Here is an 18,105-nt window from a genome sequence, read left to right as displayed (position 1 = left end):
CTTTAACGACCAAAGAGCTTTAAAGACCAGAAGAAGCTTGACGAGCTTGTGGACATTGGGTGTCTCAATGTAGCCCATGACATACGTCATTTGGCATTGAAATGGATCACGGTTCAATGGTTTCAGCAAGAGGTGGCTCCCATGTAATTTATTATGTCATAGGATATGTTGCAATAAGGATGATCAGAAAAACGAAATGTGATGAGTTTACAAAAGCACTCATTCATCCACCTGATTCTGAAATGCCTGTGAATGCCTTTGTTTAATCAAAGAAGTACACAAGGAAGGACTGCTTTACCCATCTGATGAACTGCAGACCTTTATTGTAAAGTTGGAAGACTCATTCACATACTGCTTCAGCTTCAGCAAACTTAAAGCAAATAACATATTGACTTGATTTCTGCGCTAGCAAGAAATCGACTGAATCATGTTCACTGCAAACAGCACTTGACAGATGTAACCAACAGCCTCGTCAACTTTTATGCAATGCAAGGCTGCATTTCATAGTAAAAGCAGAAAACAAGGCACAGAAGGGCAACTGGCAGCGAATGCACTATTTAAAGCTTCGTCGTATTACATGAACATGTCTGGACTTACGCTTTTCTCTGTTATTTATAACTGCTTTTTGTACAAGATTTGTGATGTACAAAACTAAACATGAAATCTTTCAACTCTGTGCATGCTGTGTCTGTATATGTGTAGCGATTGTCTGTCACTTTGCTGTACCTTGCCATGGGGGTCATTGCTCCTTGCTCCGGAAATCCAGTTTACCTCACTGTGCCTCGCCATGGGAGTCATTGCCTCCTACTCTTTCTCGGAACCGAGGCGGCTGCCCGACTGGGGTGCCACCACAGCCACTCGGCAAACCTGCTTTTACTTTTGAATACCACCAGTCAACTCTTCATTCCTTCCGCCATTCAAACCTAATACTCCGGCATTCTAGGGGGTAGCCCTTGTGGCGACTGCCCGTCACTTCACCGTGCCTCGCCATGCGGGTCATTGCTCCCTGCTCTTTTATGTAACCGAGGCGGCTGCCCGACTGGGTCACCACCATGGCCACTTGGCAAGCCTGCTTTTAATTTTAAAGCCAGTCGATTCTCCATTCTCAAGCTGTTAAAATGTGTTCTTTGCCTCCGCCAAACCGAGCTCCCAAAATATGCGCGAGTCAAGATCTGGAAAATCCACCAAACGTGAAACTTTTATCTGATAGAGGGAAAGTGAACAACTGCAAAGCAGAGGAAGTAATAAACTGTCCTTAAATGCTGCATATGTTTTGCATTGGTTAAAGGAGGTTACAGCCTTTCGTAAATTTGAGCGTATACTCGCTCCTGCACCTAAGTTTGAGACGGTAGGGAAAAAGTGACGGGAGAAGGCAAGGAAACGCCACTCCTATAGACACGACAGCGGTTGCAGGTAAACGGGATAAATTTAAGTTCAAGAAACAGTACAGTACATTTCTGATATTTCTGAAAAATAAACACCATGCGAATTTGTCAAGCGGACAACTTGCACAGGGCATGCTGAAGCAGAGCCGCATCAAAGCTCACTGGAGGGTCTAGGCGACACTACTGAAGTGGTCGCATCTCAAATCAACACTTCTTTGCCCACCACAGTAGGTTTGTGGCTGTGGCATTGCTCGAGGTCGTGGGTTTGGTCCCGACCGCGGCAGCCGCATTTTGACGTGAACGGAATAAAAAACGCTTGTGCACGTAGAGTTAGGGACACATCGAAGAACACTATGGTGTGAAAATTAATCCGGAGTCCGCCACTATGGTGTGCCTCATAATCAGATTGTAGTTGGCACAAACAGCATAATTCTGCCAACACTTCTATCATGATGCGATGTGCCATGTGAGGCAATGAATATGCTCAACCCTCTCAGAGGTTATGAAGCACGGCGCACAACAATGACTGAAGCAAACACCTCCCCTAGTTTGTTCTGTTTACTACGCTGGCAAACAGCAGTGGTGCATGCAAAGTAATGTTTAGCATCGACTCACCGCTCGTGTTGGACTAAATGTTGAAGAAATTAAAGATTCGCCGACAACATCATTGCATATTATTGTCAATCAAAGCAAACAGCACAGAAAGCTTCATTTACATAGATTCCCACAGTGCATGGGATCTGCATATTTATCACCACATTATGCTTACGAGCAGAAAACAGCACTAAACAGGACGAAGAGAGGGAAGGGACATAGACCTGTAGTCCTGTCGTTAGCGCTGTTTTCTGCTCCTAATCGGGAATCAACCAGCCCAGATGCATACTCTTCTGCAGTTCATTATGCTTGTTCTGATAACTTGCAGTTATAAGTGAGGCTCCCCATAATATATAACAGCAAAGGAATGCAGAGTTGCCTCATGTTCCCTAAAATTATTAAACTGCGGTCGAACAAAGCAGGTTGTTGGAACGACATTCCTTGTTCGACAGCTGTTAAGCATTTTAAGCCTTTTCCTGTGAACTCTTGTGAAGAGTTCACATTGTTCACTTCACAAGAGTTCACTTCACACTGTGAAGTGAACTCTTGTGAAGAGTTCATTTTAAGCCTTTTCCTGTGCATCATCTAGTGGTGCTAACCACAATTTGCTGATACCTTTGTGTTAATTTCTAAACTAAATGGTTGTATAAAGCCGAGGATAATTGCTAAACTTAAATTCTCCAAGATTTCCCAGGCTATTTAGCTCTTTCCTTATCACGCCACAATGGAAATGTTTTATCCATTCTTCTATAAACCTTGTTTTTCACAAATATTACATATTATGCCTTAGCATTTGTTTTTAAAATTGAGGTTTTTAGAAAAAAAACAATTACGATTTAGCTTTTAAATTATACATGGCATGACATTGTAACCATGATAGTATTGATAAAGTGTCACAGTTTCGCCCAAAAGGTGAAGCATCAATTGCGATAGCAAATTAGTACACATCTATGCAAAGTAAGGATAGTACTTTTATTGCCCATATAAACTAGAAAACCTACGCTTACTAACTGAATTAACAAGCATGGTGTCAACGCGCACGATCAAACATGAACACATCACACTCGATGAGTGCGGACACTTGCTGCAAAACACTGGACGCTGGTGTGAGCAAGTGCAGCAGCAGCAGCGAGCGAAGTGACCTTCGTGTGGTCTATTCCTGAAACTGAAGAGTGGCGAGAACACAGGACACACAAAGGTATGAGCCGTCTGCCGATCCCTTTAAACACGTACACCTAAATGAGCCTAAGACATGTGAAATGCAGCGCAGGGAGTCAGACTTGAAAATTTCAGAAGCAAATGAACAAAGTATAAAATCATCCTTAGTACCCCTGCATGCCAACCTGCATATGAATGTAGACCTTTACTGCAATCTACATTTCACAAAAATAGACCTCCATAGTTTACTGTATATGTGGCACCTTACATCTGTAAGATGTGATGCAATGGACAAGTGCTTTATTCATGTCGCTCGGTAATTCTGCTTTACCACACCTTTTCTATAGATTCATCCAGGATCATGTGCACTCAGCCTCACCTGTAGTTTAAGGGTCTCAAACTAAGGGACTCAAACAATGACAATCAGACATGATTCAGACGTACTTGAGCTCACTAAGAATCGCACAAGATGCAATTCACTGGGATTCACCCAGACTTATGCCCACTCTAATTCGCCTTGACTATCTCCAACAAAGAATCACGTTCAAGGAGACCCGCAGGCGACTCTAAATGAATTGGCTCATCAGCAAGTTTGCTGACCTATGGTAAGATGTAGCATTCTTGTGTGTTATCTTGAAACTTGCCTGTGTCATGGTTTGCACTTCTCCCATAAGTATATTCATATCATTGCAGGATGCACAACTTAGCCACAGCATATACCTGATGTAATGGAAGAAAATCTTACATATGATTTTGGCCACGAGTCATATGAAATTAAAGTTTCTTTCAAACGGTGTATAGCTTGTGCAAATGCTCTGATGGGACAGCTTGCAACCATTCAAAAACTTGCCTTCGCCATGCTCTTTTTATGATCAGCAGGTGGAGCTGCTGGGGCCTCTGTGTGTGCAACTGAGGCAGTGGATGAACACAGCTTTGGCTTGAGTCAAGCGCAGCTGGCAACTGTGGAAAGCAGTGATCCAGGACTCAAGGCTCGGGCTTTGTATGACTACCAAGCTGGTAAGTTTAGATGACATGTAAGTCTGGAGTTAAAGCATTTCACTCTACACATTTGTTCTGGAATGATTCAATGAGTAAAAGTTGCACTGTCATCATGCAGCTTGTTAGCTTGTGACTTAGTGATCTTGTAAAATGCCTGTTGCGCTTACATTCAGTGTTTGTGTTATGCAGCTGCATGTTTGCAGGGCAAGCAGGTTGCTAGGTAAGGCAGATAAATGTTTCACGAGCAAAGCAATGGGGAATAATGAGGCTGAGCTTGACCACATTTGCCTCTTGCACTGCTGTCTACTAAATTGAAAGCTTAAGTATGGGCAAGGAGGAGGGTATGGCAAAAGCATGAGAAGAAAAGCGTAGTGCCACGCAAGACAGGCTTAGCCTTGCGGCGACGATTGCTATGAGATGGCGCCAAAGTAGTGCATCGTCGTCTGTTGCCCGACGATGCCATCAACAAGGAATGCAGCGAGCACTTCCACCGATACCATATATGGAAACAAAGTGCTGAATGAGTGGAGGTCTGTCAGCAGTGGCTGCTGTGAATCATGCCCACGCGTCACCCACACACTGCCTCTTGCGATCTTCCAATTAGCGAGGCAGTCGCATCACACTTCGCTCCGTTTGCAGTGTGCCACATGAGATCGATTGTCCACACCAGCCACACTACTTGCAGCGTTGTCTTCTTAATATAAACCATGTAGTACAGTCAAACCTCGATATATAGAACTCGTATATATCAAATTATTGCGTATATCGAACACTTTCTGCATCACCTGGAAAATCGCATGCATTTTTAATTTTTTATTTCGAACGGAATCGGCATAAAATGGATATATCTAACTCCGCCATCCCAGACTATGTGTGCTCTGTTGACAGGCGGTGAGCTTTCCCGTAACACCTTCGAAGATAGCGGTGGTGCAATGGGCGTTCCTGACTGCTGCGCGCTTTAGCTGCACACATCTATCGCGTCGAGGGCGCCATTTGAACGTAGCGGCGCACACACGCGGTGGCTTGGCTAGTTGGACAACGTCAATGACTCATTGCATTTGCCGCACTGACTCCTCCTCGGTGCCGCACTCTGCATTTGCCACACCTCACAAGAACTGGTGGTTTGCATCCACAAAGACGCGCGACAGCACAGGCTCACTGGGCTCACTCATAGATGCCTTGGCAGACGCCACTTAATACTGTGTGATTGACAGTGTTTCAAAATGCTTCGATTGACGGACGTGGAGATCGCAGCAGTAGTAGTGGCCAAATGAAGACGCTGCCGAGGTTGATCCTGCAAGCGCTGATGTTGCCCTGCTCCTGACTTCAACTGGGGCTGTAGCTGCTTTGGCCCTTCTATGCCGCTACTGCGGCACTTGTGGATCATTTAGACTATGTTGAGGACTCCGTGTTTAAGCACGCGGCTGCCAATAAGAAACAGGCTACACTGCTGCAGTACTTTCAGCCAAATAAATAAATACTTTGTGTGAAGCTTCAAGTGAGTATTTACTGCACCATGATTGGGGCGCGATCGGGGATCGTTGTTCAGAGCGCGCGTTCGGTTGCGCGACTCACAATTGGCCTAGACCGCACCGACTTCATGCGGGCTAGGCCAATTGCGCATGGCGCGGCTGAACGTGTGCTTTGAACTACGCTCCCCGATCGTGCCCTTGGTTCATTGAGTGATTTGCAGAAATTCCTGACACGTTTTTACATGATTTTATGTATCAAATCCTGGTTATATCGAATTATTTCGCGATCACGGCGCTGCTCGATGTATTGAGGTTCCACTGTACCTATATAATCGGAATACAAAATATTGACATACATAATTCTTTCACATATAGAGCTATGCTCAAATTTTGCATTAGGGAGAACTGCAATCGTCAGTGAATTTTTTTTATCTCGTCTTTTCTGTTGTAATAAGTAGCTAATGACTCAGTTATCACAGCACGAAACCTTGTTTGCTTTAGCACGCGATGGTTACTTATTTAGAGCATTGTTTATAGCAACCAATCCAAGTTTCGATTTCAGAGAGCAATAAAAGGGGACTGTAGGTCAGTAAACACAGCCGGTAACGTGATTGCACAAAACTGTGACATGAAAAGGGCAATACCGACTTTTTGCCTTGAGTCTGCTTTCATGTAGTAGTGCCCTCAGGCGATGCAGGCTAGCTTTGATAGCCAATTGGCGAGGCTACACACAGCCGGCTACCTGAGCTTGGTCATAGGAGCGGTCTCAAAAACATTGCTCCAGAAGGTGAAGGGAAAAAAGCATATGCCTTGCCCTGACCAAAAAGGATGCAAACCCACAGTGGTGCCATACATCCATAAACTTTCCCACAATTTGAAGAAAGTCGCAAATAGGTTTGATGCGCCTGTTGTTTTCTCAGCGCCATGCAAGTTGGCTGCTCTTTGTCCGTACATAGCCATGGCATAATCTTTGCTTGCTTAAAACACCTGAAAAATAAATGCCAGTTTTAAAGATGCAGTTTACAACACGTGTAAGGTGTTCAGAAATTCAGAACCTCATTGATACAATCCTATTAAGTATGATTTCCCAGCGCAAACGTTCGCGATTAAGAACACAGAAAATGACCTATGCAGTTACGCTTATTTTTTGCCGGTTCATATGTTCCCGAAAAACACCATCTTTCGGTACCAACGTTAGTACATTGACAAACTGTGACATTATTATATGTTTTGCAGCAGCTAGATTCCATGCAAACAAGGAAAGGTGCGAAGTATGCGCACTCGAGAACAGTAGCCGCCCGCCACATCAGCATCTTTTCAATACTCGCCCGCCTGTCTCACGTGAAAACGCCGGCACGCACTCAGTTTCTTTTCCTGTACCAGCAAATCTCTTACCGGGTCATTGCACGCCACATTCACAGCTGTCACTGCCATCCTTTTCGATAAACATCTTCACCTATCTGTTTTACAGCGCGTGGGGTGTACATAGTGCTGTTGGAAGCATACTGCATGCTTTTAGTAGGCAGTAACCCAAACGTGCCACTGTTCCCTGGTGTAGGCGGCATGATGTGAGCGTCATGTTTCACTCCGGTGCCATCCAGTGTCACCCACCAGCTCGATTTCATTTCAGTTTCCCGTCGTCGTCTTAAAACATTACTCAATAGGAAAACAACATACCGCATTTCGGGCCGCTGGAGCCCCACCATGTCAACGCATGTCATTGTCTCCTACCTCAGGCCACGACTATTTGTGCAATCCTAGCATTGCCTAGATGCCAACCACAGTTCAGTCTGTGAAATTTTTTAGTTACCTCGGATCATACATTTTCCCAGTTAGTAACTTTTGTCTTGCATTTTTTTCTTAATTGTATGAACGAGGTTCTGCTGTAATGTGGGCAACTACAGTAAAACCTTGATAATTCGAAGGCCACCGGACCACGAAAATTCTTCGAATTAAGCGGATTTTTGAATCAACTGAAATGAAGAAAAAAAAAGCGAGCAAGAACTTGCCGCAAGAAGAAATCACCTTTATTTTCCATGTCCAGGAAGGATTACATAAAGTAATCACTGATGTGGGATTGCTTAGCGTGGTAGTCCGCCCAACTGCCATGTTCTCCAGCTGGCTCACAACACGTAGCATATAAAAAATCACCACTGCTGCACTCAACAAAGCTGCAGACGACGTTCACAGAATCGATAACTGCCGCTAAAGCGGGCGCCTGACTCCAAAAATTCTGACTTGGTGGATATTTTGGACATCATAAACGCACCGTCGGGGTTTCAGTTGAGCGAACGCACTTTCACGACCGATTTTTCGGACGAATTGAGGCCGTAAAGTTCTATTTACCTGACTAAATCGCACGTTCCAAGCCACGCTACACGTTCTTGGAAGCGGCCATGTTGGATTTTTTTGTTGGCTTGGCTTCCAGTGGCCCGCTCTATAGCCTCCAAGAGTGAGAGGTGCACGCTACCCAATAGAGAACACGCGCCATCCTTCAGTCTCGGAGGCCATGCCTGCCCCAAAAACGCTTCAGGGGATGGTACTTCTTATTTTTTCTTGTTTTTCTTTTTGGTCACACCATTGTCATAATCGCTTAATGCATAATCCGCTTTTTTTTATATATATATATACTAAAGTTGCTATTTTGCACATGGAAAACAGGGGGAAGGCGGGAGATAGAAATTCAAGATGATGAACAAAACGAGAACAAGGTGAAACCAAGAGCGAACGTTTCGACAAGTGGACACTTGTCGAAACGTTGGCTCCTGGTTTCACCTTGTTCTCGTTTTGCTCATTATTTTGCACATTGTGTGTCCACTGAGCAGGTGTGCCTTGGAGATGTCGCATCTTTGTGGATGTGTGTGTGGCTTTGCATTTGTGTGATCGGTGCCACCTCCTGTGCATTGACGAGAGCCAAGTGGTGCAAAGCTCATTTCTTTGATCTCCATGGTGAACTCCGTTGGCGGAGATCGCCAATGCAGGGACGCTCTTGTCGAGTGTATACGGAGACGACGTCACTTTTGCGCAAATCCAAGCAAGTCTGATCGCCTCCAAGCATAGTATGAGGCAGGGCATTATTAGAAATTTTTTAAGCCACTCTAAGCCTAATAAATTTTATTTTTGCGGACTATTTTTTGGTCCCCACGTGGTCCGGAAAATCGGTCAAAGACTGTATATAGCACCAACTGTATGTCACACGTTGCTGCAGGCCGGAAACTACAAATTGTCTGGATAGAGCCGCCCGGGCTATTCAAATTATCTGGTAGAATTTGCATTAAAAATGATGGGATCGCCCGAATTAACTGAAATTTCAAACAGATCTAATAGCCGAGGTTTTACTGTAGTTTTAAATAGCAGGAACTTATGTCTAAATCTGCACTTCTAGTTTTAAATTTATTAATGGCCAAAAAATACCTCTGTTGCAGTAGCAAGCTGCGGAAAGCATTACCACTCAAAACGACATAGGTATCTTGCCGACTGTCGAGCATTGTTTTCAATTTGAGGAAATTCATCGCTGAAGAAAGGCTTTGGCAGTGCGTGAAGGCTCATAGTACGTCGTAAAATTTTCTTTTTATAATATAATATTGCTTTTAGGAAAATGTTCATGCATTTAGCATCTATCAAAATGTGAGTGCAAGCTTAGCCCTACTAAGAGATAGCAATACTGCATTTTGTTTGTACAGTGACATGGTTTTTTTTTAAGGGACAGACAACCAGTTTTCATGGTACCTATATTCTTTTAATGCAATGGAAAGCTTACTGGTCAGAGTGTCTAATCATGAAATGGTAATGCGAAACACACCATGGAAATTTTTTTTATCAGAATTTTTCTATCTGCAGTGAGGATGTAGTAGTTCACTGGAAGCATGCTGAAAACGGAGATAGGTGAGCGCGATTGCGATTATACGCCGGCATTAGTGGGAGGCAGGCGACAAGTGCGGCCTTAACTGTGAGAAAGTATTATTTTGCTTAGCAAGTCGATGTTCCTGCGATTCATGTTTTCCGAAGTGTTAAAGTATTTCTGCGATAATAGCTAGGCGTTTTCATGGTTTCCTGTCCAACCGCTTAGATATTTAATCAGTAAAAATGAAATCAATCCAATCGAAAATGAAATGACTCTTTTGCATGTGATGCACAGTTCAGCATGTCGCCGTAGCCATGCGTGCGCTTTTGATTTCCGAAGCATAGAATAAAGCGCAAGTCTCTAATAATATAGCAACTGCAATTTTAAGCAATAATTATGTTGTACTTAATAACAGTAGACTTACATACAGTAATCTCGTAGACTACATCTGAAGTACCAAGAATTTAGCGTCAGGGCTCGCCACTTACTGGTTTCTGAGACTTTCTTTGCCAATTTAAAATTATAATTCCTACTTAAATCGCAAACAGTGTGCTGGTTTCTATCACTATAAATCATGGTCATTTTGTTTCCATCCATGTCTCACAACACATTCTGGCCAGTTGTCAGTCCCTTTAACTTCTGAAGATTTTATCCTTGTTATTTTGTGTTTGCTCAAACTATGCTGTGCTATCATGGAAGCTTACCATTATCATTGAAAAGGAAGGCGCACAATCATTGCATTTTACCCGTGCTGACGTATGGGGCAGAGACTTCAAGACTTGTAAAGAAGATTGAGAACAAGTTAAGGACCGCGCAAAGAGCGATGGAATGAAGATTGCTAGGCGTAATGTTAAGAGACAGAAAGAGAGCGGTTTGGATCAGAGAGCAAACGGGTATAGACTATATTCTAACTGACATCAAGAGAAAAAAATGGAGCTGGGCATGTCATGTAATGCTCAGGTTAAATAACCATTGGACCATTAGGGTTACAGAATGAGTACCACGAGAAGGGAAATGCAATCGAGGATGACAGAAGACTAGATAGAGCGATGAAATTAGGAAATTCACGAGTGCTAGTTGGAATCGGTTGGCGCAGGACATGGGTAATTGGAGATCACAGGGAGAGGCCTTCGTCCTGCTGTGGACATAAAACAGGCTGCTGCTGCTGCTGCTGCTGATGATGATGATGATGCTGTGAGAGAGCACGTGTTTAGCCTGCATTGTTCACTAAAACGCTTGACGTCTTTGCTTGCCTGGTTTGTCCAGAAAGAAATAAAAAAACACAATCTTTATGAACACCTTCACATTAGAGATGGAAGCTGCCACAGAGACATGGGCTGGTTTCACCATTCATTGGCAATTGAAAGTTTGGGAAGGCCAGGTGCACAACAGTGTGAAGTGTTCTTGAACAGTGTGGAACTTAAAATGCTATTTTGTGAATTCTGAGTGAAAACAAAAAGCAGTACGTGGCAAATCTTTTTGTTTGTTAGAATAAAAACACAGCTCACTGTATGTAAACATATCCACAGAATGCTGCAGTGGCTGCAGTATACCGCTGCTGAACGTGCAAAGTTAGAGATTTGATTCCTGGCCGCAGCAGCTGCATTTCAGTAGAGGTGGAATGCAGAAATGCTTCTGTTGCAGGTTAAAGAAACCCATATGGTCAAAACTAATCCAGAGCCCTCCTCGGTGGAATCTCTCATAGCGAAGTAGCTTTTGGACACAAGCACCACAAGTTATCTTCGCAAGCTTTTGCACTATCTAAACTGTGAAAAATGATTTTTCTCAGCATGCAGCTAGAAAATAGTCAAGCATGTGCTGTGTAAGTCTGTGTGCAGCCTATGCAGCGTCATCAATCCCAGGCTGTGTGCCATGGTATTAAAAAACGATCCCCCATTTCACACCAGTTTGGCTTTCAAAAACTTGGTTGGACAGATGTGTACATTACTTCTGAGTTTTTTGGAGGTCTTGCTCAGAAGTCAGCGGTAGAAACATGTCTGTGAATCTCCAGGTATAATCTTGCACCTCTTGAATTGTTTATGCTGCGAGAATGTGTTATCTTCAGCCATACTAGTTGATTTTGACAAGAAAGATATTGTGACTCACTCTCTGATGCCACCTATTCACTCTGTTTCTTTTGTCAGCCGACGACACGGAGATTTCATTTGACCCCGATGACGTCATCACACACATTGAACAGATCGACGAAGGCTGGTGGCAAGGCTTGGGGCCTGATGGTACCTATGGTCTTTTTCCTGCCAATTATGTGGAGCTCGTTGAATGAACCATGTTTTGTGCAGCTGCAAATATAGTTGTTAAGCTGCTGGCACACATCACTGACACCTAAGTTTTATGCACACTAGATATATGCATTTATATACTTGTAGCATTGAATGGCAGCAGGTGCAGCACTGTGCATCTCTTTCTCCATTACTTTTGATGGCCAGTGGCACTGAGTGGAGCTTGTCCGTTTGTTACAAGTGGTCTTTACACTGCAACATTTATTTATTTATTATTATTATTATTTTTTGCTGGCAAATATTTTGCCAGTCTTCTGTCGGGCTGTTCTTGAGCCTAGTGTGGATTAGGACTCCATTAATGGTATACTTCTACTTCTACACTATGCATGCTACTCCACGTGGCTTGTGCAGCCCTGTAGCAGAAAGTGAAAAGCCAGGATTTTATAACTTGAGGAATGCTAGTCTTTGATGCTTGCATAGACATGCAAATTTGGTTGAAATAAAAGGAACAGCATGGCAGCGGTATTCTGCTGGTTGCTAAGGAGGCACAGCTTTTCACCTCAAGGCATGTCTAAATGTATGTGCACTCACATTTTATTTTGACACTGGAGACAAGGTGTGCACAGTGCTGCACAGTTGCTGTTGATATCAGGGCTCTGTTTTTGTCATGCTTGTATTCTTTGCCATGCTTCTTCACTGCTGATCATATTCTCAAGAGGTTTTCTTGTACTGGCTACAAAAAGCTATGGCTTGCATTTTTGGACTTCCACTCTTAGCTAGTGCTTTCTATTCGTGTGTCCTTAAAGGGACCCTGAAACGATTTTGATGATTTTGTACAAATGTACCGAGTTGGTAGGGTAGGTCCTCCTTATCATTAAGTGACACATTTAAGCTCTCCATGTAAAGCACGTAATTTATTATAAGGTTTTAAAATGTGCATCACTACCGATTACAGTGACGCTGCTTCCCTGTGTTTTCAGCTGCCCCATCCCGATTGACGCGTTTGGCCCAACTGACATCAGTTGGGTAAACATTAGCGCTTATCCGATTGGCTACCCAGATTGCATCATCGATTTTTCCAACTTAATGGTCAACAAATGTTTGCAATAGTTGGAATTTTGGTTAATTTGTTTCTATAAATAAAAGTAGCAGAAAGAGAATACACAACGACAATTTATCACTACACTCGAGCACTTCTGGCACACCTCAAGCGGTGTCTGCTTGTGTTACAACATGCTCCGTGTTGACGTGAGCACCATGGTTTACTCTTGTTGTGTTGTGGTCTGCAAACGTAGCGATCGCCTATATATCAAGCTGCGACATTGTGTCCCTCTGCGAGGCAGCAGACAAGCTGAGTGGCTGCAGTGCATCGGACTTTCGGTATCCGATCGTTGTCAGGATCTATGCGTTCACCGCCATCACTTCACGCCGGAGGATTACTACCACAATGTAGAGTTTTAGCGTGTCAGGTATTGGGGTAAACATTAGCGCAAGCAGACTGGGTGTTTTACCAGATGAGCGGGGGCGCAAATGTGAACAACCTGCACGGTGCAGCCATCTGGTGGCACAAAGCTCAATCAGACAAGCACACAGAGCTAATATAGCAGTAACGACATGTGTTCTACTTTGCTGCTGGTGTAAATTTTCGGCAGGAACGTAATTGTGAACACATCGTCTTTTTAAATGTTTAAAATGCCTTACACTTCGTTACAGCAATAGTAGCTCTGTGTATGGCTAGTTCAGCTCTGCACTACCAGGTGGCTGCATCATGCAGGCTGCTCATGTTTACGTAAAGTGCCTTTATCACAACAGTAATAGTATAGAGGGGCTTTAGTTTACGCCTTCCCCCATCCATCAAAACACCCAGCCTACCTGTGGTTACTGGAATCCTGGACACGCTCGGCGCTACGACAGAACATCACAATGCACACTGCTTGGATAACTCTCGCGAGGAATCGATGGCCAGGGGACTACTGGAGAGGCTTCAGGCACTGGTTCCACGACAACTTGAAGTAGACGACGCGATGTCACATTATGACACAGAGCCAGTGAATGCAGAGCTTAGCCCCGATCACTCAGTGAATGAGTTGAGGAGAAACAGCATGGCTAGGGAGGAGGGTAACTTGTAATAATCTGTAGCTCTCTTAATATGAGATGCTTCACTTAAATTGTGGTGCCAGCATTTTACTGTAGCTCTACCCTACGCATCGCCAAAATTTGTCCAAACCGTTTTTGGGACCCTTTAGGCACATCTGCAAGCCATTGAAGCTGCACTAGGTGTTCATATTAGCTATACAATTTGTCATAGAATGTTTTCCCCATTTTTTTTTTCTTGTGTTCATGTGCTCTTCAAAGGTGCCAGTAGCGTTTTTGTCTTGCAACAAGTATTTTCCTTGCATTTCAAAAAGAAAAAAGTGAGCCTTGTTGCAAGTGTTCTATAAAGCTAAGTCATGTTGATGAAAGCCATGTGCTGAGTGTGAGCCACACCTTTTACAGTGATGGCATGTGAAATGTGAAGCCTGCAAGCAGGTCTCAGGAGTATATACACTACTATGTACTAACTGCTGGTTTACCAAAAAGAGAGAGAGAGAGAGAATGCATGGTTGCAATCCGCTTATAATGATGTTCACAAAACACTAAAGTCCCATTGTTATGAACAGTTATCGTTATATCGAGACAAACCATAAATGCTACCTTCCAGGTACATCTGTATACTTGTGTGAGGGCAGCAACTTTTTCTCTGCGTCTTGAGAAGGTGCAGCTTTAAAAAAGTATACCTTTGAAGACAGCTCAGTCCTGTGCCTATATTGAAGTTGGAGAATCCACTTGGCAAAAAGGAAACACGGAACAAAAAACTTACTTTGTTACTTAAGAACTAACTAAATTTGCATCATGTACACATAAATTCCAAAATTTAGCTATCATTCTGTGGCACATAGTGCATGTAGACACTTCATATATAGTCCTTAGTCCTGCATGACATTGCCTGCCAAATTGCAGGTGTGCTCACATGGTGATCATCTATATACTGATGCAAACCCATGGTGTTGGCATTGTTTCTTTTGCAGTATATTTCACTGTTTTACATTGTACTTGATTTTTCCCAGAAGTTGTTTGTGAGAAGTATTCTAATGGTTGTATCCAGTATGCTGCGATGATCCCAGCATAAGGTACGGTTTGTTTTTTTCATAGAACTAATAAGAAAATTGATAATGCTGAAGTTACTGATTGTTATAAGTGATGCATATTGTTATTTGTGGCATCATTATGAGTGGATTACGCTGTAACTTTTTTTTTCTCTGGCCACTACTTAAACAGCTTGCACATTGTACTATACATATTCAAGTTATTGCCCAAGTTGCTTTTTGTAATAAACTGGTTCACTAAGATGTTTGTAATGTTCTCATTTATTGCTCAGTCAGATACAAATATTGTCAAACCTTGGTAAGTTGGTGCTTGTTACAATGGACCCTCATAAATCCACTGAGAAAGGTCTGTCATATCCGAAGTTCATTCTATCCATAATTCTGGCCATGGTATGTTGTGAAACGATGGAACTTCGCATATGCCATACCTGAAATGAAATCCAGAGGTGATCGCATAAACGAAGAGACCTGAAGTAAAAAGAAATTCTTGGATCCATGTGTTATACAAAGCGAGTTGTACAAGAAAGCATCGTACCACTCAGCTACGTGCACGATTACACTCTCTCATCAGAATTCCTAGTTGCTCAGATAGTTATTGTGCAGTGGTGTTGGAGTGAAGTGCCAAATGCACTGCCCATGGCTTGGGAGTCTCGGCCACATCTGTCACGGTGTCCTCATGCGCGCATTTGCACTCGCAAAGTGCAGTCAAATGCACCATCCGTTGCTCGGGAGTTTTGGCCATACAACAAGCCCTGTGGCACTCCCAACACCCTCTTTACTCCAGCAGCACACTTTCTCACGCAGTACACGTTCACTCTCTTCTTCATAACATCGAGGTGGAAGAGGGGTTTTTGCAACACACGGAACAGCTAACCCTGCTGTAGAATGCTTCTGCATTTAAAAAAAGGGAACAAGATTCTTTTGTGGGTAGTGGCATAGACATAACAATGAGCCGACACCTTTGTCCACCGTTTTCCAGGTGCTGGCTGCCGACAAATCTAGCAGTTGCCCCACTCATCAGCAAGATTTTTCTGCTGACAAAAGAATGAGTCTGGGCATTATTTCTTCCATAGTGACAAGCTCCCAACTGTGTTGGCCTGCCCAAGCGTATTGGTGCCACCACCAGCATTGGCTGCAATTTGTTTTTCGTGCAAAACAATGGCCACTTGAACCAAGTAGTACAGTCGACTCTCGTTACAATGGACCCTGATAATCCGACAGGAAACGTCCATTTTATCCGTAGTCTGTAATATCCAAGACACCTCACTTTCGAAACTTTCGTCGCGTTGTCTAACAACTTTATTGCAGGAGTGAGTGACGAACGTCCAAAGTAAAAAAAAAAATGCAGTTTCATCGAAGGGTGAAGCATCAATTGCGATAGCAAATTAAGCAACATAAGTGCGGCAGCAGCAGCGAGCAAATTGACCTTCATGCTGTCTCCTGCTTTAATGCGAACTAAACGTCGAAAGCACAGCACATACGAAGCTGCTGGCACTGGGCGAACTTTGTCCACATCGCAGATCGCTTTCAAGGTGCAGCCGCACCATTAACAGCAGCCACGTCTGCCTCGAGCGTGAAAGACTGCGCGCCGCTTCTGCCCTGCTTTCCTCCCTCTGCACGCAAGATATTGAGCCACAGTCGTTGGCTGACCCTTGCAAGTCAGTTGCCAGCCCATGTTGACACGGCAAAAGTCCGTTTTATACGCCCGATTTTGACAAAAATTGCCGCTAATTTTGTCCACTGTAGCCAGTAGTCCATTGTAGTGCGGTCAGTTTAAAGTGAACTTCGTTACATTAATAAAATAGGTAGAACAAACTACGGCTGAAAAACAGTCCGTTATACCCGAAAGTCTGTTGTACATGGGTTGGTTGTAACGAGCGTAGACTGTATCTAAATCGCATATTTCGTGACGAGCGACGATCACTGTCAAACCTCTAGCAGGAATAGGAGCTGCAACATGAGGCAAGTTTAAGACAGAGCTACTGTCCGGCTGTCGCTGCACTGTGAGACTGCTTGATCGTACCACACACTCTGCAGCCTATCTTCTTTTTTTCTGTATGAACTGATGCAGTCTTCTTTTTTTCTGCATGAACTGATGCAATGAGAAAGTAAAGTGTTCTGAAGACTATGAATTTTGCAATTGTTGGTGTTTCCTCAGCTCTGAGCTGACAGCAGAGTTAAACCGCCTGCCGCTATTGGAAAAGTCGCTGTGTCGGCGGTGCTTCGCGCATTGCACCGTTGCGGGGAAGCTTGCCGCTAGTGTGTTCATACCCGAAAAGAAAGTGTATCTCATGTTCTACACATAGCCAGAAAATGTTGCTTGCAGTGCCTCATCTGGACAAAATTTTTCTCCAGATTTTGTCTCTTGTGGCTGATAGTCTGTTATAGCCAGTCCCATTAAAAGCAGAATTTATTACAGGAATAATATAGGGAGACCAAACTACATGAGAAAATGGACTGTTATATGCAAAAGTATGTTGTATGTGGCTCTGTTGTAATGGGGCGTAGACTAATTCTATATGTTTATTTGAATTCCTGGAATTTTGTAGAATTTATACAGTTATGCAGTTTCTTAATTCTTTCATTACCATGTGAAGATGTCTATTTTTCAAGGGTCTATGAAAACAATGTTTTAGCGAATAATACAGCATTATAGATAATATAAAAGTATTTGGCATCTTAACATACATGAGTGGACCAAAAAAATTAATACAGACTTGACAGAAATTTGTGATACCAAAATTTTTGTCTTGAATTAAGAATTACGTTCACAAATGAATGTTCTAAGAACAGTTTGCTTTTGTTGTATAGGATGTAAGCAGCATGTACAAGAAAAGCATGTTCGATAAATGCTCTCTGCACTACAGCGAAAGGCAAATGGCCTCCACACACATTCTGTTCTGGCAAACCAAGTCTCCACTCTTGGTAAAAGTGGCCTTAACGAGTATTGCAAAAGGGTAATCTATGTAGATGGATTGGATTTATGTTTCTGTGTAGTGTTCCATTATGGTGAATTCAGCTGGTCGATCTGGAGCAAAAAATGGTGGAAAGATAAAGAAAACAAGGCAAAAATTAATATGCCTTCAAACACTGCAGTTATTCCATGTTCAATGTGTCTCGCAGATTAAGATTGTTGAAAGGCTGAAGTAAGAATTAAGTGCTAGAAAAAAATGTTCTAGTTCGAGCCAGAGAGTAAACAAGGCCCCAAGAAACAAGAATGTGAAAGAAAGCATATGCAAATATTTATATTGCCCATGTGGTATCTAC

The 18,105-nt window shown here is 43.2% G+C and overlaps 1 protein-coding gene across 3 annotated transcripts in view; it reads left to right on the top strand.

Annotated features, from left to right (window-relative positions):
• Window positions 1-15,081, top strand: part of Abp1 (Actin binding protein 1) — an 86,130-nt gene extending 71,049 nt beyond the window's left edge. For 2 of the 3 annotated variants that reach the window (XM_075676796.1, XM_075676794.1), the window contains 2 exons: window positions 4,014-4,154; window positions 11,597-15,081. In XM_075676796.1, coding sequence (XP_075532911.1) covers window positions 4,014-4,154; window positions 11,597-11,736 — 281 coding nt within the window. In that variant the 3' untranslated portion in view covers window positions 11,737-15,081. The remainder of the gene's footprint in view (window positions 1-4,013; window positions 4,155-11,596) is intronic. The other variant, XM_075676795.1, reaches the window with a different exon arrangement.
• The last annotated feature ends 3,024 nt before the right edge of the window (window positions 15,082-18,105 follow it).

The sequence above is a fragment of the Dermacentor variabilis genome, unplaced genomic scaffold (genome assembly GCF_050947875.1).
Source record: "Dermacentor variabilis isolate Ectoservices unplaced genomic scaffold, ASM5094787v1 scaffold_12, whole genome shotgun sequence".
NCBI lineage: Eukaryota > Metazoa > Arthropoda > Arachnida > Ixodida > Ixodidae > Dermacentor > Dermacentor variabilis.
This window is presented reverse-complemented; position numbering and strand designations above follow the sequence as displayed.